The 18,628-nt window shown below is 38.5% G+C and overlaps 11 protein-coding genes across 11 annotated transcripts; 8 read left to right on the top strand and 3 right to left on the bottom strand.

Moving 5' to 3' along the window:
• Positions 1-446: 446 nt before the first annotated feature.
• On the top strand, positions 447-3,111 carry BBOV_IV004110 (RNA recognition motif domain containing protein). Its single transcript, XM_001610290.2, has 2 exons — positions 447-612; positions 900-3,111. The coding sequence occupies exon 2, from the start codon at positions 1,017-1,019 to the stop codon at positions 2,997-2,999; it is 1,983 nt and encodes a 660-aa protein (XP_001610340.1). The 5' UTR covers positions 447-612; positions 900-1,016; the 3' UTR covers positions 3,000-3,111.
• A 115-nt stretch (positions 3,112-3,226) lies between these two features.
• BBOV_IV004105 (uncharacterized protein) lies at positions 3,227-3,783 on the top strand. The gene is made up of 2 exons (XM_051767801.1): positions 3,227-3,443; positions 3,481-3,783. The coding sequence occupies exons 1-2, from the start codon at positions 3,233-3,235 to the stop codon at positions 3,774-3,776; spliced, it is 507 nt and encodes a 168-aa protein (XP_051623642.1). The 5' UTR covers positions 3,227-3,232; the 3' UTR covers positions 3,777-3,783.
• A 148-nt stretch (positions 3,784-3,931) lies between these two features.
• Positions 3,932-5,158, top strand: BBOV_IV004100 (GTP-binding domain family protein). The gene is made up of 8 exons (XM_001610289.2): positions 3,932-4,060; positions 4,095-4,174; positions 4,209-4,307; positions 4,402-4,494; positions 4,531-4,587; positions 4,622-4,711; positions 4,749-4,804; positions 4,840-5,158. Exons 1-8 carry the CDS (start codon positions 4,009-4,011, stop codon positions 5,153-5,155), a joined length of 843 nt encoding a protein of 280 aa, XP_001610339.2. The 5' UTR covers positions 3,932-4,008; the 3' UTR covers positions 5,156-5,158.
• A 126-nt stretch (positions 5,159-5,284) lies between these two features.
• BBOV_IV004090 (uncharacterized protein) lies at positions 5,285-5,983 on the top strand. Its single transcript, XM_001610288.2, has one exon. The coding sequence runs from the start codon at positions 5,305-5,307 to the stop codon at positions 5,941-5,943; it is 639 nt and encodes a 212-aa protein (XP_001610338.1). The 5' UTR covers positions 5,285-5,304; the 3' UTR covers positions 5,944-5,983.
• On the bottom strand, positions 5,925-8,729 carry BBOV_IV004080 (uncharacterized protein). Its single transcript, XM_001610287.2, has 3 exons — positions 8,608-8,729; positions 8,431-8,501; positions 5,925-8,393 (listed from the first exon to the last, which is right to left on the bottom strand). The coding sequence occupies exons 1-3, from the start codon at positions 8,702-8,704 to the stop codon at positions 5,940-5,942; spliced, it is 2,622 nt and encodes an 873-aa protein (XP_001610337.1). The 5' UTR covers positions 8,705-8,729; the 3' UTR covers positions 5,925-5,939.
• A 538-nt stretch (positions 8,730-9,267) lies between these two features.
• BBOV_IV004070 (putative integral membrane protein) lies at positions 9,268-11,184 on the top strand. Its single transcript, XM_001610286.2, has one exon. The coding sequence runs from the start codon at positions 9,405-9,407 to the stop codon at positions 11,130-11,132; it is 1,728 nt and encodes a 575-aa protein (XP_001610336.1). The 5' UTR covers positions 9,268-9,404; the 3' UTR covers positions 11,133-11,184.
• Positions 11,185-11,448: 264 nt separating this feature from the next.
• On the top strand, positions 11,449-13,033 carry BBOV_IV004060 (6-phosphogluconate dehydrogenase C-terminal domain family protein). Its single transcript, XM_001610285.2, has 7 exons — positions 11,449-11,629; positions 11,664-11,708; positions 11,746-11,882; positions 11,917-12,470; positions 12,507-12,635; positions 12,672-12,892; positions 12,930-13,033. Exons 1-7 carry the CDS (start codon positions 11,456-11,458, stop codon positions 13,029-13,031), a joined length of 1,362 nt encoding a protein of 453 aa, XP_001610335.1. The 5' UTR covers positions 11,449-11,455; the 3' UTR covers positions 13,032-13,033.
• Positions 13,034-13,037: 4 nt separating this feature from the next.
• Positions 13,038-13,613, top strand: BBOV_IV004055 (ribonuclease P/MRP family protein subunit). The gene has a single exon (XM_051767647.1). The coding sequence runs from the start codon at positions 13,074-13,076 to the stop codon at positions 13,554-13,556; it is 483 nt and encodes a 160-aa protein (XP_051623651.1). The 5' UTR covers positions 13,038-13,073; the 3' UTR covers positions 13,557-13,613.
• Positions 13,604-14,297, top strand: BBOV_IV004050 (Iron-sulfur cluster assembly scaffold family protein). Its single transcript, XM_001610284.2, has one exon. The coding sequence runs from the start codon at positions 13,736-13,738 to the stop codon at positions 14,216-14,218; it is 483 nt and encodes a 160-aa protein (XP_001610334.1). The 5' UTR covers positions 13,604-13,735; the 3' UTR covers positions 14,219-14,297.
• Positions 14,298-14,644: 347 nt separating this feature from the next.
• Positions 14,645-15,069, bottom strand: BBOV_IV004045 (putative integral membrane protein). The gene has a single exon (XM_051767816.1). It carries the CDS (start codon positions 14,855-14,857, stop codon positions 14,687-14,689), a length of 171 nt encoding a protein of 56 aa, XP_051623636.1. The 5' UTR covers positions 14,858-15,069; the 3' UTR covers positions 14,645-14,686.
• Positions 15,070-15,860: 791 nt separating this feature from the next.
• BBOV_IV004040 (Ribosomal protein S11 family protein) lies at positions 15,861-16,857 on the bottom strand. The gene has a single exon (XM_001610283.2). The coding sequence runs from the start codon at positions 16,560-16,562 to the stop codon at positions 15,903-15,905; it is 660 nt and encodes a 219-aa protein (XP_001610333.1). The 5' UTR covers positions 16,563-16,857; the 3' UTR covers positions 15,861-15,902.
• Between the last annotated feature and the right edge of the window lie 1,771 nt (positions 16,858-18,628).

The raw sequence follows: 18,628 nt of genomic DNA, 5'->3' as shown, positions 1-18,628 counted from the left end.
ATGTGTATCAAAATAAATTAAAAGGTTTATAGTGCTGTTCTGCTGCAAGAAAAATAAATATTAACAATGAAAACTGCTAAATTTATTTCATTCTACAAAAAATACTAAAATAGATCGTATCACATATTTTATGAACATAACACAGAGTGTATTTTACCTAATATATAGTGTAAATTACATCGCGCGTCAATAGACATGAAGCTGGCAAGGCATAACAAATGATTACAGGAACGTTGAAATGTGCTCAAATAGTTGGCAAAGCATTAGAGCTGCACTGTTAATAATGGTATAGCATCGAAGGGATAAATGAATGGAATTTATATGCTGCATTAAGGAACACGATGCCTCTATATAAAAAGTGTCCAATAATCACATCAAAACATATTATAGCTTTAACATATTAAGATAATACTGGGAGATGTATTTACTATTACATTTTTTGATGTAATTTGAAATGGTGATTGCAAGATGATGTGTGGTGGCTACGATGTTTCACGCGACAACGTATCTGCTTCAACGCGGACTTAGCCACTATAAAAGATTTATATATATCCGCAATGTTGATTGGGATCTTTTATGAACTGTCATATGGATCACATCACCCTAGCTGATGTAGGTTTACACGTTACATTGCTTGACGCCCGGCCATACTTGGGCAACGTGGTATCTGTTGAGCTACAATCGTGGCAATATTCTGTTTTCAATTGTTTCTGAATCTCTTGAACGTGATTGTTGTAATGTTACTTCTTTGCCCCTGGGTTATAGGGTCATGGGCATAAGTGTAACTAACCTGTTTTTCTTACCTCTATTATTCCAGCGGTTTCATTGCTTATTAACTAGTGAATGCTTGTTTACTGCTAGTTTACATCATTTGAACCAACATGTTTCATCATTTACAGACAAGTTATCGAGTTCTGCTGAGGTTACATAGATCGCACTCTATCCCTTTAGGCTACAGGCATCGATGGATATACACGTGTATACGCTGATGAATACATATCGGGCTACTTGAAACAATGGATGGGCACAGAACTTTGGCTAACGGCAAAGATGCCGATGATGAGCTCTTGTGTCCGCTGTGTATGGAGGTACTGGATGAAACTGATCGGAATTTTTTCCCATGTACCTGCGAGTACCAGGTGTGTCTATGGTGCCTACATTATTTACGGACGACAATGGGTAACAAATGCCCAGCTTGTAGACGGGACTATGAGGAATCCAACATGAAGTACAAGAGTGCACCGCGTACACAGATGAATTCAAGGACACAAACCTCAAAGAAGCATAGGAATGCCAGTGACAAGGATGCCACAACACGAGATGAAGAGGGGTGTTCACCAGGTCAACGTAACAATGCCAACCTAAAGGAAATACGTGTGATACAACGCAACCTAGTATATGTTGTCGGTATACCGGCGAAGCTAGCCAAGAAGGATATATTGAAACAGCAAGAGTACTTTGGGCAATACGGGAAGATCCAGCACATTGTGATTAACAAGAGCCAGTCGTATAACTCTCACGTTGGAGGAGCATCCTATACGGCCTATATAACGTACTCTAAGAAAACAGAAGCTGCAACGGCCATACAGGGTATTGACGGATCGTATATTAACGGAAAGTTGTTGAGGGCGTCCTATGGTACCACTAAATACTGCACGTTTTTCCTAAAGGGTCTCAAGTGTACCAACGTTGACTGCTTCTATTTACATAGATACGGCGATGAAAGTGAGCGTATTTCTAAAGAGGAGCTTACGAACCTTATGCACAAGGCTGTGAAATCAGGTGTTGGTCTAGGATCTCACGCACTTGATACTACGCGCATTCCGAAGATACATGCAGACGCCCATCGAAGGGCTGTGGATGACGACGATTTGGAAGAGTTGACAAAGGATAATCACTCCGACCATCTAGACGACGACAACATTGACGATTTTACAGAGCATCACTTGTCCCTAAGTGCAGATCGGGACCCAACATCGTGGATTAACGTGTCGGCGGCATTTAAAACTGACAATGACGCTGCAGAACACGGTGAAGAATCGCTTTACAAACATACGGACGAACTACAATATTCACTGGGTGCCACTGATGGATCAGATTCGTATTCCCATGTCTTCGACGCCTATGGATCGGATCGTGATCCAACTGATTTCCACACCAATACATCCTTCCTTAATTCATATTTCACCCAAGTAGATTTGGATAGCATTGGCAAGCTTTCTTCAATGGATCAGCATGAATTGATGAAATCGCTATTCAATAATAGCCTCATGAAGGAGATTGAACGGTTTAACCGAGGCGAACACGTGATATATGCGGAAGAAGTTTGCCTGAAGAAGGATGAAAGCAGTTCATGGATCAGTATAAAAGAAAAGGACGAGCGTGGCGAAGACGATGGTGTCCAGGAAAATGATTTATACGGTCTCAGGTGGATACCAGCTGGAGATGCGCTCTCCACTGGAGCGCACTACGTATCTAACAGGCGAAGACAGGTGGATACTTACAAGAATCTGAACCAGCTAATGAACGATGAAGCTGTTGTAATGCCTATTCCTACCGCTACTGTCTCACAAAAGGATATATTCCCAGACGACTCTCAGGTTGACTCAATACTGACCCAGGTCAAGCGTCATGTGTCAATGCTGGATTGCCTAATAAGGATGTATCACGTGGATGGATCGACCTTATATGCCGATTCACAGCTGGGGTCTGTGACCCAGGATAATGTAGAATCCTTCAGTGAGGGCGATGCGAGCCCATATAACAACAGCATTACCTCCAAGATGATAATTGACTCGGCAGGCGAGCCTTACCAAGAGATGGTGGCCGACATGTACGTGGATACCATATTGGATACATCGCTTTCACCGGAATCGCAGCTTGAAACCGATCTCAAGCTACACTACCAAATGAGTGAGCATGTGAGAAAGCTTATCGATCAACAGCAAAGATGTGATATGGTATTCGTAAAGCACCTGTCTGAGCTTTATGCAAGCTAACTGCAGTACCGGGTACGGCAAGTTGAAGACAACTAAGAACACCTGTCTAAGCGAATTTACTGCACGCCGTCAATAACACAAAAGTGGCCTAGCTGCTCGACACATGTACCAGCCTTTTAATTTATAGAATATATAAGTCTATGTTCTGATATACATCATAGATACTATAGGGTCAGCTATATAGCATTTAGGAGAGATCCTACACACCACGGAATTGCAAACAAAGCAAAAGTATGGATCCACTGGCATTTCTGGAACGTGAATGCCTTAAGAAAAACATATATGTAAATACCGCCAACGATCAAGAGATCGATAGATGTAAAGCAAGCGTTACGGTAACAGAGGATACTGCTGATACGCTGAGTACTGAACCAGAAATTGTAGCATGCTATACATATCCCCAAAGGCATACACAGTCGCCAGTAAAGGATGCTGAGAGAACACGTAAGGCAAAATGCATTCTTTATGACGTTGCCTGTAGGAAAGTTGAAACGTAACAATAGAAGCTCTAGAAGCAGATCTCGGAGTCGGGATCGTAACTTGCATAGTAAGAAAAGAAGAGAGTCTGTTGAAGATAGTACTATAACCAACCGAGGCAAAATAGAGAAGGACAAACGTCAGTATATTAATGAGAACAAGGCCGTAAGACAAGGTACTACACAAGGATACCAAATGTCTGATATAGATCGCATGATAATACGCCAAGAAGAGATTTTAATGAGGCAATCGGAAAAATTCCTAAAACACGTAAAGCAAATCGTTGATGAAGATCAGTAATGTATATCACCGTAATTCCAACGTCATATAATCGCCTACAAACACTACACATCGGTTTAACATATAAATAAAAGTGTTATTATATCAGTTACTTTAAGAATCCTGCAGATGTGACGACAGATATCATGTTTCTTATGATCTATCGCCACTACACACTTTAGGGAATGTTTAGCCCATATTGTTCATATCGTTCCGTTAGAGCACTTTATACCAAACTATGTACAACTAATCGATGACTCGGTCGCCGGTTTCTTCTAATTTACTTAAAAAACCATTCATTATAGGTATATAAGCTATGCAACTCTCATACGTACACAGAACCTTATATGGCGAAGCCATTCGTTAATATCTATGACCCGCATGGTACATCCGAAGCACCGTTCACTGCTGAAGCAAATGTATGCGTTATAACTGGGAATATATGGTATACAGGTACAATATGCTGCAGAGCTCTTTTCAAAGAAGGTTTCAACTAATCCAGTTTATGTAGCAGATACTATAGACAAGGCCCCTAAGAAGAAAATCCCACAGGTATGGATTGCTTGTGCCTTGTTATTCGTATTCATAACGATTTATGGTGTCATGTATTACGCGGATCTATGCTGTCAACTGAGTTACTATACAGGTGGCTATAGTAGGTAGATCAAATGTTGGCAAATCGAGCATTATCAACTCTCTGCTATATAGGCAGATGATACCGCACTTTGCTAGGAATATGGTATGGTATATTCCCGAAAAGATACATTGTGTTCAGTTATCTAATGGACAACTGCTAAAGAACCCGAAATTCGCGCCGGTGTCAAACAATCCAGTATGTAGAACCACATGGATACATAACGACACAGGGAAGAACTAGACACATGTTCACATTTGATCTAGGAGCTGAACTTTCATTAGTTGACCTCCCGGGATACGGATTTGCCAAGGTGAATGATGTAAGATTGTAGCATACGAGAGATATTTAATACCCAGAATATTAGAAATGAGTGGTCTGTCCTGGTTAACAAGTACCTTGAGGAATCAACGAGGTATGAAAATAGCCTTCCTAATAGTATTCATGCAGCTTACAAAGAGTGTTGTCCCTGATAGATGCACGCAGAGGACCAATGGAACGTGATTTAAAACTATGGTCGATGCTGGAAGAGTTGCGGGTACCATTCCAAGTAGTACTTACCAAATGCGAAGCGCTTAAACCTATAGAGCTACACATGGTGTGCCAGCGCGTGGCAGAGATGGTATTGGCACACGGAGAAACCGTACATCCGTATATACACTCCACGTCAGCGCTTAAGCAGCTAGGAATACATGAACTCAGGCTGTCTATCGCACACATCGCATCTACACATAAGGCAAAAAAACAATTAGTAGCAACGCAGTAATGTTATATCGCATCAACAATTAATAATATATATCATATTACATTGAAATATTAATAGCAGCTTGGAAGGACAATGGGTGCCTTATCGCTGCGTGACGTATTTATGTAGTTCCACAAATCTGGCAATTGCGCAAAAGTGTGCCTAGAGGAATGATAAAAGCCCTTTTATATCTCGGAACCATTATCGCAGCGTTGATATCAATTGTATGGATCAGGAAACGTGGCAATAAAAGCAATACCAACTCCAAATGGAAGGTTGCAGTAGTAATAGGACCAGGAGGACATGCTAGAGAGATGAGGGATATTATGAAGTCCTTGCCAAATCGATGTTCCACGCTTGTGTATATAGTAGGTAACGATAAAGATGTTGCTACTGAAAGACTTATCCACCAATTATCGCAATCCGTCGAAACGGACGTATCAATAAACCAACAAATATACAGCCTACCTGTTCCAAAGAGTCACAGAGAAAGTTATACCCAGGCTGCAATCAAGGGGATATCATCCTTCATAAAGTCTTTAAATATGCTATACACGGAACAGCCCGATTTGATAATCACTAACGGCCCGGGTATCGCTGTGCCAATATGCTTCGCAGCAACTGTGTTGAATCTTATCTTCAGAAGAAATATTAAATTGATATACATCGAAAGTATGTGCCGCGTTGAAGACCTATCTTTCACGGGCAAATTACTCTACCCAGTTGTTCATACCCTAGTGGTTATGTGGCCGCATTTATCACAAAAATGGCCTGGTGTAACATACTTAGGCACAATAAAAACTCTTTAAAGCCTAACTACTTCGTCTAATTTACCAACTGTCTTGCTCATGTCGTTCTTTAATACACTAACGACTTTCTTAGTGTTCACAACTTCCTTCTGTAAAACCTTGACGTCCTTTTTTGTCTTTATCACTTCGTTCTGTAGACGCCTTCGCGACCACAGTGGTGAAAGTTTACCCTTCTTAACAGATTTCACGCCATCTACCTCATCCGAACTGTCAATGGTGCTGGTAGGCAATTGAGGCCCTTGCACTACTTCACCATCCTCGTTTAAACGCTTGAAACCAGTTAAAACGGGTGTGCCATCACCAGACTCATTGGAAGCTATTTCATCCCCTATAATTTCACTATGGCCACTTCTATCCGATGGATTCCCATCATCATCTACTAAACTATACGTATAACTTTCCGATTTGCTTTCACTATTTACGTCGGTATCACTCGTGCCCTTGCCACCGACTATTTTCTTACGGCCGATAGTCGTAATGGTAGTGCTAGTGATGTTGCTACCGTCTTCCGAAACCTCGTCACTAGCAACGGACTTAGATTTATTCCCTTTTTTCTTAAATGTAGTTGTGGAACTAGTCGAAGAAGAACCTTCCTCATTCAATTCGCTTGATTCATCAGATGAAGATGATGCAGCGTTCTTGTTAGAAAGGTTTATCTCTGCCGTTGAGATAAACGTCTTTGCTTCACCCTCGGAGCCTTCTTCGCTGTCACCCGATGTTGTACTTGAACCTTTCTTGCCAACTATCTTTGTCGAATTTGATACGACTGATTGTTCACTATCAGTACTACCTTCCTCGGATTTATTCAAAGATGATGTCGAACTTTTCATCGAGGAGCTATTTGCTTCACCCACGGAGCCTTCTTCGCTGTCACCCGATGTTGTACTTGAACCTTTCTTGCCAACTATCTTTGTCGAATTTGATACGACTGATTGTTCACTATCAGTACTACCTTCCTCGGATTTATTCAAAGATGATGTCGAACTTTTCATCGAGGAGCTATTTGCTTCACCCTCGGAGCCTTCTTCGCTGTCACCCGATGTTGTACTTGAACCTTTCTTGCCAACTATCTTTGTCGAATTTGATACGACTGATTGTTCACTATCAGTACTACCTTCCTCGGATTTATTCAAAGATGATGTCGAACTTTTCATCGAGGAGCTATTTGCTTCACCCTCGGAGCCTTCTTCGCTGTCACCCGATGTTGTACTTGAACCTTTCTTGCCAACTATCTTTGTCGAATTTGATACGACTGATTGTTCACTATCAGTACTACCTTCCTCGGATTTACTCAAAGATGATGTCGAACTTTTAATCGAGGAGCTATTTGCTTCACCCTCGGATCCTTCTTCGCTGTCACCCGATGTTGTACTTGAACCTTTCTTGCCAACTATCTTTGTCGAATTTGATACGACTGATTGTTCACTATCAGTACTACCTTCCTCGGATTTATTCAAAGATGATGTCGAACTTTTCATCGAGGAGCTATTTGCTTCACTAGATGAAGTAAGACTCTCCTCAGATGATTCACTAGACAGCTGCGAAACTTTCTTCGATCCCATTTTACTCGATGTGCTAGATTCAGATAATAATGACGAAGACTCTTCAGAAGCATCCGGAGATTCGTTGGTGGATCCTTTATCTTCATCAATAACCGTTGTAACACGCGATTCTGTACTGTCGCTCTCAGACACCATAGAATCGCTGCTATCGCTACTGAGTTGGCTGCTTAGGGATGAAGTGCTAGATGTGGATTCACTGTTAGTGCTGTCTGAAGTACTGATCATTCCACTATTTTCACTTGTATTAGCTTCAATAGGCACGCCTTGGTTGTTATATTTCAAGTTCTTTATGTTATAAAACTTTTCAGAATCCTCATCGTAAACCCAACTGCTGTGGTAATCTGAAGGCTTGATTTTTGACATGTCTTTAATATCCATGGAAGTATAGTTTTTATCAGCCAATTCTAGTCTACTTTTCTTAATCAGGTTGGCAATATCATCCTCAGATAAAGGTTTATTAAAGTACAAATATACGGTGTTCTTACCGGGTACACTACTGTCGTAATTTACCTGTGATACGTAAAAATGCCTTGGATCTCGAATGGTAGCCTTGTAACGAACGTATGAATCTTTTGCATCTAGAATTTTTTTACGGCGTGAGACATTCTTCGCTTTGCCTTTAATAGCAGGTTTCCGTTTCATATTCTTAGACTTCATGCGATTAACCGCAGGTTTGGCATTGCCCGTACGGGGCTTGACTTTTACTGCAGGTTTCTTAGGCACAGCTTTCTTGGTAACCGTTTTCTTAGCAACAGTCCTTTTAGTAACCGTTTTCTTGGTGACCGGTTTCTTAGTAACAGCTTTCTTGGTTGCCGGTTTCTTAGTAACCGTTCGTAACTCACGAGGTTCTGGACCAGCTATGGATACATCGGGAGTGTCATCATTATCCTGAAACAAAATATATGCTTTACTAAATAGTGCTCACAAATTCGCTTGCTTCATCACCATTTAATACCTCTGAAGCATCAGTGGAAAGGTTGGCGACTTCATCCGCGTCTGTATTAAATAAAGATAACATTTATACGTAAGATAAAGCAAACTAAAACTTTGATATAGGTACAATCTTGCGATAAAAACAATACAAAAAGAATAACAGACATACCATTCACTGAACGGTCTGTTGTCAATGTGCTCTGACCAATGTCAGAATTGACAATTAAGCACAGCACCTGCAACAGACAAATTAAACCAGGTGACATGTTGTGTAGTTATAAAAAATGTACGGCCCTTTATCATCAATGCATAGTAATAGATTCTACAAAAAGGGACTCATTAAACGTAAAATATTAGTGTTATTAAAGAGATCTCAAAATTAAACAATTGTGAATTATTTGTGATATATATTACACGTATCTAAAATTGTAACACCAACAATATATGCGTTTAATCTATTTTCCCCTCTTATGCTGCTGATGGAAAAGAGATGCGCCAAAATTTCCACGTAGAATAAGACCACATATGTATCTCTAGATATTGTAGATAGAGTTATAAAACAATATACCTATGTAGGAGCAATTGAAGCTGTTATATAATGCGTCTGGGATGAAAAGGATGGGCTAATCAGATTGTAATACATACATAATACCGTGAACTCATACTATCATTTAACTAGCAACATTAATCTAAACGGTACATAAAGTAAATAGATGTGTAACATTGAAAAATCGGAGTAGACATAAAATATTACAGAACCGTAGATATGGTATGTGTTGCTCGAACTGAACACATGTGGAAATGTTTGCCTTCTACAACAGAATCGTCGAAACGCGACACGATGAAATAGAAATTATTACACACCGATATATATGTAACGCTTAAATGAAAAATTGCACCAAATGTGTATAATCGATAGCTCTGCCATGTAGGTGTGATGTCTGGATGACGCTGGTGAGGGTCTAAATGCCACAACCGGCACTTATTATCGCATGGAACGTATTGGCGGTCGTTTTAATAATCCTATCGGTTACTGAATCATGTTATACTTTATCGCAAAGATGGAATCACCTAAAAACCAACCGAAGCACAATGCTTTATCAGCCTGGATTTATAAGAACAACAATACAACCCATAGTTAATAACCATGAAGATACAGAAGCTGTAAAAACAAGCAAATACGAATTCTGGGCATTATGTTTTAGTCTACCATCTATCTACAATGAGTTGAATTCTGGTTACAACATAGTTGGAGATGCAATACAGCCACCAAAAGGTCACCGGACGTTCACTGTGTTTGCCAAGCCGGTTATAACTGAGAAGACCTACCCAAAGTCAATGATACCAAAGCATGCCACAGTGGATTATGAAAACCTTCTTAGATCTCATGACCCCGAACAAATTAACTATAACACTAGGTTAAGAGACATGCCCGGAGTTGACATGAGTGCCATCGACAACGTATATGGACGGATTTATGATAGGAAGGTTTTAATAAAACAATTGAGATATTTCTTGGAACGTGATGAATTCCACTCTATCAAAAGACTGCTTAGCGATAATCGGCTGGTGCTGCTTGCCTCAGATTGCCAGTGCTTTGTCAAGGATGTCGACCACTTGCTGCAAGTTAGACTTGGTTATACCGAACCCACTGAAGATAATATAGACAAGACACAACCTTTTTTGGTAGCGAGATATGTACTACAACATCTTATACCGCAAGATAGGCAAAATCTTTCTTGCTACAAATGGTTAGACCCAAAGCAAATACCACCCAATGTCCCAGAATATTCAGAGGATTACGAGCAGCCCAAGGGTACACCAGAAAATCCCATAAATGTGGAAGATACAGTTGCATACAGGAAAATAATGACAAGACTAAATGGTTTGCAGCCTTACATGAGATTGAAACTACTAAAGGAACTTTACCTAAGGATATACAGAGCAAAAAGAGGGAAGCTATTTGAGTGTCTTTGGAAATATCAACGTCTAAAGCCGGAAGCCGAAAATTCTAGAAAGCGTAAAGTACGTAATAAGGTAAACATCGATCGAGTATCACCCTTTTTGTCAAGACCAGTAAGATGTACAGATGAAATGGTGAAAGAATATACAGCACATTTTGAAGAAGCAGTCAATAAGGGCGATATTGCAACAGCCTGTAGGTTGTTGAAACGTTATGTACGCCGCATTGATTGGAAGAACAACTTAGGTCTTATGCTCAAATTCAAAAACCTTTTCTCTGAAATGCACAAATCCAGGAAGTATACACCTGAACAACTCAGACATCTAAGGATATTGTACTGGTCAACCGTTAAATTTAGAAAGGTGCTTATTAAAATCAATGAACCTGGTATGGTTAGGGAAGCCGGTCGTTCGATGAAAGAACTTTATGAAGAGCAGCTCCAACAGTGGAGAGATCGCACGAATAAGAAGAACGATGAACTTATGAAGAAACGAGGCATAGACATGGACAAGGTAAGAGACTTCTCTAATATTTATGGCATCGATTGGGTACCCATCCTATACCCTAAGGAATATGAAGAAGGACTAAAGAAACATGAAAAACGATTAGAAAAACTCAGAGCGAGGGCTGAATGGATCAAGAATGAACTGGCCAGACGACGAGCTCGTGAACATGGTGATGGAGACGATCCTGTACGAACAAAGGGTAAAACACCAACGTTATGGAAGTGACATGACGATAAGCAGATTTGCCCATAGTACGACCCAGGTTTTCTACAACATTTATCTTTTCTAATGCAATGTACAAAATATAAGGAAAATGTTTTACATAGTGCGTTCCGCAATATACCAGCATTGATGTGTATACAAATGATGCCTCTATTAGAAAAAAATTAGTATATACAAAAGATACACCATTTCATTTAACAGTTTAACATTTGCTGCAACGAGTTTTGTTGCATATGAACTCTAATGCTAAAAATGTGTAGGGAATCCTGTGCCGTCTGCACACCCAAACAACATAACATATTAAACTGCTGCTAGATATATAAAAGATGGCATCAGAATTCGGTGTAATAGGTCTGGGTGTTATGGGCGGAGCATATACTCAGAATCTCACCTCACGAGGGATTCGGGTATCTGCCTTCTCCATCCAGCAATCGGAAATAGACAAGATGGAATCACTTCGCATACCTAATCTTCAACTATTTACTAACTTCGGTGAATATGTAAGTATATTATAATAAGAAATAATTTATATAGATCGAAAGCTTAGAGAAACCAAGGAAGATACTGATGCTTGTTACGGTAATGTTCTATAAAATATTTCTTAAATCATCACTAGGCTGGAAAGGCGGTTGACCAAGTACTCAATTGTATTTTAGGACTCTTAGAAGTTGGTGATATTGTCATTGATGGTGGAAATGAATGGTATGAGAATACCATCGGAAGAATAGAACGGTGTAAACAAAAAGGTGTACAGTAGGTCACATTGTTGCATCTCATAAACTGTTAGCTTTTGCGCTATGGGTGTAAGTGGAGGGGAAAGAGGAGCTCGTATATCACCGTGTATCATGTTTAGCGGTGAAAGAACCGTTTATGATATGGTCAAACAATATATCGAACAGGATGGAAGGTCATTTTATGTTGGACCTGGAGCTAGTGGCCATTATGTAAAAATGGTACATAACGGCATAGAATATGCAATGATGCAAGCTTTATCCGAGATTTACATGATAATGAGCAATATATTAGAATTGGAACTCGACACCATTGGCAACATCCTGGGTGAATGGTGTGAGGGAGAAGTGGGATCATTCTTGCTTAAAATAACGTCAATTATACTGCAAGAGAAAACTAATGAGGAAAACGTTTATCTCTTGGATAAAATAGTTGACCAAAGCGGGGCCAATGGCACTGGAAAGTGGACTGTCAAGGAGGCATTGGATCTGGCTGTGCCTGTCCCAACAATATCGGCTGCTGTAGAAATGAGGAATGCAAGCAATGTTAATAGAAGTTCCCACATAATACCAAACAGACAGATCAAAGAGGGTCACAACATATCGGAGGGTTTGTTCCATAGTTGAAATACATAATAATATACAGAGGATCTGAAGAGAACTCTGCATGGATGCATGATAGCTTCCATAGCACAAGGCACAGCTTTACTCATGGAAGCTGCAAAAAAATTTGCTTGGGATCTTAACATGGAACAAATATGCAACATATGGAGCAGTAGGTGTTGAGATTACAGCAATACATTGTATACAGAGGATGCCATTATTAGCTGCACGTTGTTGACGAAGCTTAGCACTATATTCTCTACACTGACTCCGGGCACAAACGTATTGTACCACGATAGTATACGCGCTATCATTGGGGAGACTATGGAATCATGGAGAAAGGTTTGCAAAACATGTATCAACTATAACATGCCCGCACCTGCAATGACAACCGGTTTGCAATACGTACAGACACTTTCCTCAGAAAAGGTGTGTTTAAATGCGATAATAAAATCCATCTTTATAGCTTGGACATAATCTCATACAAGCACAACGCGACTACTTCGGAGCACATTGCTTCACCCTCATAGACATACCAGGAAAGCACCACCACAACTGGTATAAATAATTACACATTTATAAAACAAACATATCGTAACATATATTATTAATGGGCCGGCGAAAAAACCGCTGGATACTTGCAAAGGTCAATCTACGTGATAACACTAACGGATGGGCAAAGGTATCGCGCATATTGACTCGTGAAATTGTAGAAACTGAAATAAGATTATTGTGCGATATTTTATTCGGAAGTATAGGCGGTAGTTATGTAACGGATGCCACGAACGTTGCATTGGTCGACGACTCAGATGCTCTCGTACTCATACAGACCAAAAGAAGCTTTTTATCAAACGTAATCTGTGTGTTAAACTGTATTGATAGCTTACAAAAGGTGGGTGTTACCTTAGAGATAGTTCACGTTGGAGGTACGTTGCATCAGTGCAAGAAACTCCTTTTCACAAAGCTGCTGGATACACTCGCTCAATTGCAGGCACTATCTCTGGGACAGTCACCCGTAAAACAGCTTCATACAGAAAGAGCCATAAACAAAATAAGTGAGGTTTCGAAGCTGAAGGCATCTACGGCTTTATAGTTGCAATTAGAAGGATATTATTGCCTTTTCTACGGATGCTTTGGGACATCCAATGTTTTATTCGTATTTTGCTATTTCCACGTTGAGCTATAAAATTAGGATCATAAATCTTGTATTGTATGAAGCACTCACAAGATTGCTAACTCCACACAGTTTTTATCGTAACAACAATAGATATAATGCAATACATTAATGTTATCAGTGATATCCGAGGGATTAGAAGGCTGTGCCGAAGGTTTTACAGTCCTGAAGTAAAGGATCACTTCTATAAACCACGCAATGTTGGCAGTTTTGACAAGAATGACCCAAATGTTGGAACCGCTGTTGTTGGAAAAGCTGCGTGTGGAGATGTTATCAAATTCCAAGTACGAGTTGAAGACGGAGTGATAAAGGACGCATGCTTCAAAACTTTCGGTTGCGGTTCTGCTATTGCCAGTAGCTCGTATGTAACTGAATTGATCAAAGGTAAGACCTGTGCAGAAGCTGAGTCTATTAAGAACACGGATATATCAGAAGTGTTAAAGTTACCGCCAGTGAAGGTACACTGCAGTTTGTTAGCGGAAGATGCCGTTAAGATGGCTCTGAAGGATTACAATTCAAAACAGAACAAACATAGCGATGATAATGACTGTTCACAGGCCACCGACGTTGGCGGCAAATGATTGTTTCATCAACTCAACAATCTAGATTCAATGGAATGTCAATTCATGAAACGTTCTAGTATCAATAGACACAATCAATCTTAAAGGCATATCAATTTTTATACATTCATATCAATAGTTTATAGCTTTAGCTACTTATTAAACTTCCAATAAAAATTTCTATCGGGCTGTCTGTATTCATTCCATATTGAACATGCCGGGTGAAAGTTCTATAATAATATGATCCTAGCACTTTGCAAGATTGTATCAGAGTAACTATTCCTTAATGGATCACATTTCTGAATTCACTCACCCTGAGCTGGGGAACTAGACAACCTATAAATAGGCTAGTGCTGAATAGATCCCGGCATGTTCAACCAGGTATTTAAGGTAGTTATAAGTAACACTGATGTTACCCAGAGATATCATCTACGTAAAGTAAGATCACAAGAACAATATACGACAGATACAAATATTAAATCATAAGTTTCATGAAGTCTTCCCGGGGATAGGAACTAGACGGTTCTCCTTTGGCAGTGAAGGCATTTTCCTAATGAAATCTTTCATTCCACAGATGTTGTAGTTGTAAAACAAAAAGCCGCCGAAAACTAATACACCGAGAATTATAAACGCTACATATCCCGTGTTGCCGTCACCCATTTTACAAAAATATTTGTCTTTTAGATAAAATTAGAGCAGTTGGTCTGTTTTTGTAACGAAATAGAGTTTCATATCTGAGAATAGTAAAGCAACAAAATATTACTATACTACTTAGACGACGATATGAAATTGGACAAATTAATGCTACACACAGGCGTTATCCAAGCATAGTATAATGCATAAGTGTTATTCAACACATTCTATAATGATGTATGTTCTATTCTCAACCTATAAGCATTTGTGGTATAACGACCCAATAACTTTTTTGAATAATTGTAAAGAAGATCCACTGTATATTAAATATTTCGTCCGTTGTATAGTTAAAAGACCGCATGATATCGTTCTCTTAAAAACCTACTTGTTTATTATTGCATCTTCTGTTAAATATTACACATGAAACTCTGCACATGTTACAAATGAACCATTACACATTTCAATGAACAACTACTGAAACATCAGGAAGTTATCTAAATCTTAATAGGATTTTCAAAGGAGAATAATGTCGGATTACAGTTATATGCTAACGCATTTATGACAGGGAATCGTGTTCTAGTACGTTTAAAGAATCACGTATTAATTGTCACGATATATATTTAACATCAAGTCTATATATTTTCTAATTGAATATGAATCATACTTTTATTCAAATAGTTCTCAATTATTACTTCTGCTCATTTTTTATTCGACATTTGTTTCCACTGATGAGATATTTGTAGTAAACCCGTTTTCAAATTATAAAAATGACTTTTTGGCAGTCAATTTAATACATTAACAGATAAATCCATGATATACAGTCGATATGGAATTTGCCACTGTTATTAGATACGTGTAATTATGTATCCTAATATATCAAAGCAAATAGAACTATTAACCTATTTTACGATACTAATCATCAATATGGGCATTGAACATTTAATATAATCGTATTAATATTTTTATGAAATTCGATCAAAGAATATTATTATCACAACTGATGCATTAATATCTGACTAAAATGTTATCAAGTGGTCCATCGTTACATGGCATATCTACATCATATATGTGGTTAAACTCTGCGCCGGCGACGAGGGCGTACTGAGTTAATACCCGTTTTCGGTAAGCGGGGTTCATGAATGAGTTGGCCTACTTGAAGCCCCTCAGCTTGGAATGCTTGTAGCACCGTCTCTATACGCATAAGTCTACGAAACTTCACATCCACTGCAAATACACCCAGGCGCTTGCATTTCTTAGCCATATTCTCCCCAATGCGATATGCACAACGTTCGCTCTGTTGCTGCTTCTTGTTTATACCAACATTACCTGCGAATGACCCAAATACAGTGCGATAATTTCTGCTGCGATTGACTAATTGGGCATGTACATTATTCTTGGAAGTAGTTAGAACCAGCATGAATCGATCTGTTGGCAATGTAATGAGACCGTGTCTATTGCGATCAATATTGTGAAATTCAGGTAAGCCACCGTATTTCTTATAACGTTGCAAATGTCCGGGGAAATTCTTTAACTCAGCTTTAGTCATCATACGGTTTTTTCCCGGAAGGGAAGAGGTAATTGCTTTTAGCTTAGCATCACTGCTACTGGAGAATCCAGAACATCGAGACGTATGTCCCGAAAACTTCGACATGAACAAATTTGGTAAAACCTTTTCATAATGTATACCGCAAATAAATCGTTTGTCTGTGTATGACATTAAGCGGCTCGCCATGATTTCGCAACAGATATTGAATACATGCTGTAACCAAGGCGAAGGCTGCAGTGTGTATTAATTCAAGAAATATGTTTACACATTTACATATTTGGTGTTAATCATTACCACTCCGATATTTAACAGTATAGTAAAATATTTAACACTATGATTGGTGGAAATCTTGACGACAACATATCATGCGTTATACAACCCGTATTAACAAGTCTTTACAATCACGATTGATCCTTAAATTTTAAATCAGACAATAGGTCGTTATAAAAAACCTCTGTGCATATAATATATCTTTAAACTTAAAACCTTACTCCTTTTTGACAATGTGTATGGGTTCAACAATGAGACCACAAACAACTATCTATACAACCTTCCCATCATTGTATATGAATGTGACACATTGAGTGTATAGCATTACAACTCCTTTCACGTGGGTTGTCGTTTATGATTAGAATGTTAAAACTATTAATGTACATTTTCTCGAGGCTGTACATGTAATCCACTATTATACAACATATATAATCTGAAATCTGTCATCTGTACCTTTTGTTTTCTATGTATCAGTGTAGCTCGACATTTTGATGCTGTAGGATATCAACTTTCTTTGATAAACTCTTATATTTAACATCGCAAGACAATATAAAAATTCAATGTTAACGATGAAAGTGTGGTACAGTGTCTACTTATCTGTACAATGTAAATATATACTATTAGAATTGCAATATGTGCCATTGAATAAAAGTCTTTTAATACACTATGCACGGAATTAACAGTCTTTAACATCGGATCAAAAATAAAGCGCTCCAAACACAAGCAATTTATTTATGGTTTAATGTCACTTGAACTACTTGAAACATGGATTTTAACAATATCTAACTCATTCGGGCTCTGTGTTCATTTGGTTACTATAGTGCACAAATTGAAACCAATCGAACATATAGATCATATTGAGGTATAAACCTTAATCAATTATATATTTTACACTAACATAACTATCTATCGTAGTTTTGATAAACTACTTTGGAAAATATATCGTTTCTCCTTTTTATATGAATAGCGTATAAAAAATAGTGATTAGTGTGGTGCTGATAATGAAACTCATAGATAAGAATATCAATTTTGTAGTTTAACCACAACACTGCAATTGCTTTAATAACAATTTTAATATACATACAACAAGATACATGGGTGAAAACGAAAATATAAATTTGGATCATATACCAACAAAAATAAATAATCAAAAATGAAGCAACAATAACTCTTATTTTAAAAAACCAATGAAATTTATATAACACAACTTACTTATTAAACTTTCATAAGAACTATTTCTATTGGGCTGTCTGTATTCATTCCACATAGAACCTCTCGGGTGACAGTTCTATAATAATATGATCCTAGCACTTTGCAAGATTGTATCAGAGTAACTATTCCTTAATGGATCACATTTCTGAATTCACTCACCCTGAGCTGGGGAACTAGACAACCTATAAATAGGCTAGTGCTGAATAGATCCCGGCATGTTCAACCAGGTATTTAAGGTAGTTATAAGTAACACTGATGTTACCCAGAGATATCATCTACGTAAAGTAAGATCACAAGAACAATATACGACAGATACAAATATTAAATCATAAGTTTCATGAAGTCTTCCCGGGGATAGGAACTAGACGGTTCTCCTTTGGCAGTGAAGGCATTTTCCTAATGAAATCTTTCATTCCACAGATGTTGTAGTTGTAAAACAAAACGCCAGGCAAAATTATCACAACAACATATAGTGCGACAGGAGCTGCATAATGCGCTCATTCCTCTTTTATACCTATGTGGATACGTGTATCTGAAGTCGATATGAATAGTGTTGATTGTTATTATTAAGGGCCATATTTGAGTTTTTCATGCTGAGACTTTACTATCGGATGATGCCCTACAACCATGTACGGATTTATACATAATTGATTATTCGTCGTAACAGCGTTTCATATTTAATAACATCATTGTTTACATCATGTAGTGTATTGTATATGTAAAATTTGCTGCATATTCAAACATCAAAAAACTAGAACATATTGCAACGA

Source organism: Babesia bovis (assembly GCF_000165395.2).
Source record: "Babesia bovis T2Bo chromosome 4 map unlocalized Chr4_1, whole genome shotgun sequence".
In the NCBI taxonomy this organism is placed as follows: domain Eukaryota; phylum Apicomplexa; class Aconoidasida; order Piroplasmida; family Babesiidae; genus Babesia; species Babesia bovis.
Note: the sequence above shows the minus strand (reverse complement) of the source record. Positions and strands in the feature narration are given on the sequence as shown.

Bases quoted from the DNA above. Each gene is read 5' to 3' on its own strand.
- BBOV_IV004110 (XM_001610290.2), top strand. From the start codon at position 1,017: ATGGATGGGCACAGAACTTTGGCTAACGGCAAAGATGCCGATGATGAG.
- BBOV_IV004105 (XM_051767801.1), top strand. From the start codon at position 3,233: ATGGATCCACTGGCATTTCTGGAACGTGAATGCCTTAAGAAAAACATA. The intron at 3,444-3,480 runs GTAAGGCAAAAT...CGTTGCCTGTAG, and splicing joins AAAGGATGCTGAGAGAACAC to GAAAGTTGAAACGTAACAAT.
- BBOV_IV004100 (XM_001610289.2), top strand. From the start codon at position 4,009: ATGACTCGGTCGCCGGTTTCTTCTAATTTACTTAAAAAACCATTCATT. The intron at 4,495-4,530 runs GTATGGTATATT...CATTGTGTTCAG, and splicing joins CGCACTTTGCTAGGAATATG to TTATCTAATGGACAACTGCT. The intron at 4,712-4,748 runs GTAAGATTGTAG...TTTAATACCCAG, and splicing joins GATTTGCCAAGGTGAATGAT to AATATTAGAAATGAGTGGTC.
- BBOV_IV004090 (XM_001610288.2), top strand. From the start codon at position 5,305: ATGATAAAAGCCCTTTTATATCTCGGAACCATTATCGCAGCGTTGATA.
- BBOV_IV004080 (XM_001610287.2), bottom strand. From the start codon at position 8,704: ATGTCACCTGGTTTAATTTGTCTGTTGCAGGTGCTGTGCTTAATTGTC. The intron at 8,502-8,607 runs GTATGTCTGTTA...TATTTAATACAG, and splicing joins AACAGACCGTTCAGTGAATG to ACGCGGATGAAGTCGCCAAC. The intron at 8,394-8,430 runs GTGAGCACTATT...ATTTTGTTTCAG, and splicing joins GTGATGAAGCAAGCGAATTT to GATAATGATGACACTCCCGA.
- BBOV_IV004070 (XM_001610286.2), top strand. From the start codon at position 9,405: ATGCCACAACCGGCACTTATTATCGCATGGAACGTATTGGCGGTCGTT.
- BBOV_IV004060 (XM_001610285.2), top strand. From the start codon at position 11,456: ATGGCATCAGAATTCGGTGTAATAGGTCTGGGTGTTATGGGCGGAGCA. The intron at 11,709-11,745 runs GTAATGTTCTAT...AATCATCACTAG, and splicing joins AGATACTGATGCTTGTTACG to GCTGGAAAGGCGGTTGACCA. The intron at 11,883-11,916 runs GTAGGTCACATT...ATAAACTGTTAG, and splicing joins TGTAAACAAAAAGGTGTACA to CTTTTGCGCTATGGGTGTAA.
- BBOV_IV004055 (XM_051767647.1), top strand. From the start codon at position 13,074: ATGGGCCGGCGAAAAAACCGCTGGATACTTGCAAAGGTCAATCTACGT.
- BBOV_IV004050 (XM_001610284.2), top strand. From the start codon at position 13,736: ATGCAATACATTAATGTTATCAGTGATATCCGAGGGATTAGAAGGCTG.
- BBOV_IV004045 (XM_051767816.1), bottom strand. From the start codon at position 14,857: ATGGGTGACGGCAACACGGGATATGTAGCGTTTATAATTCTCGGTGTA.
- BBOV_IV004040 (XM_001610283.2), bottom strand. From the start codon at position 16,562: ATGGCGAGCCGCTTAATGTCATACACAGACAAACGATTTATTTGCGGT.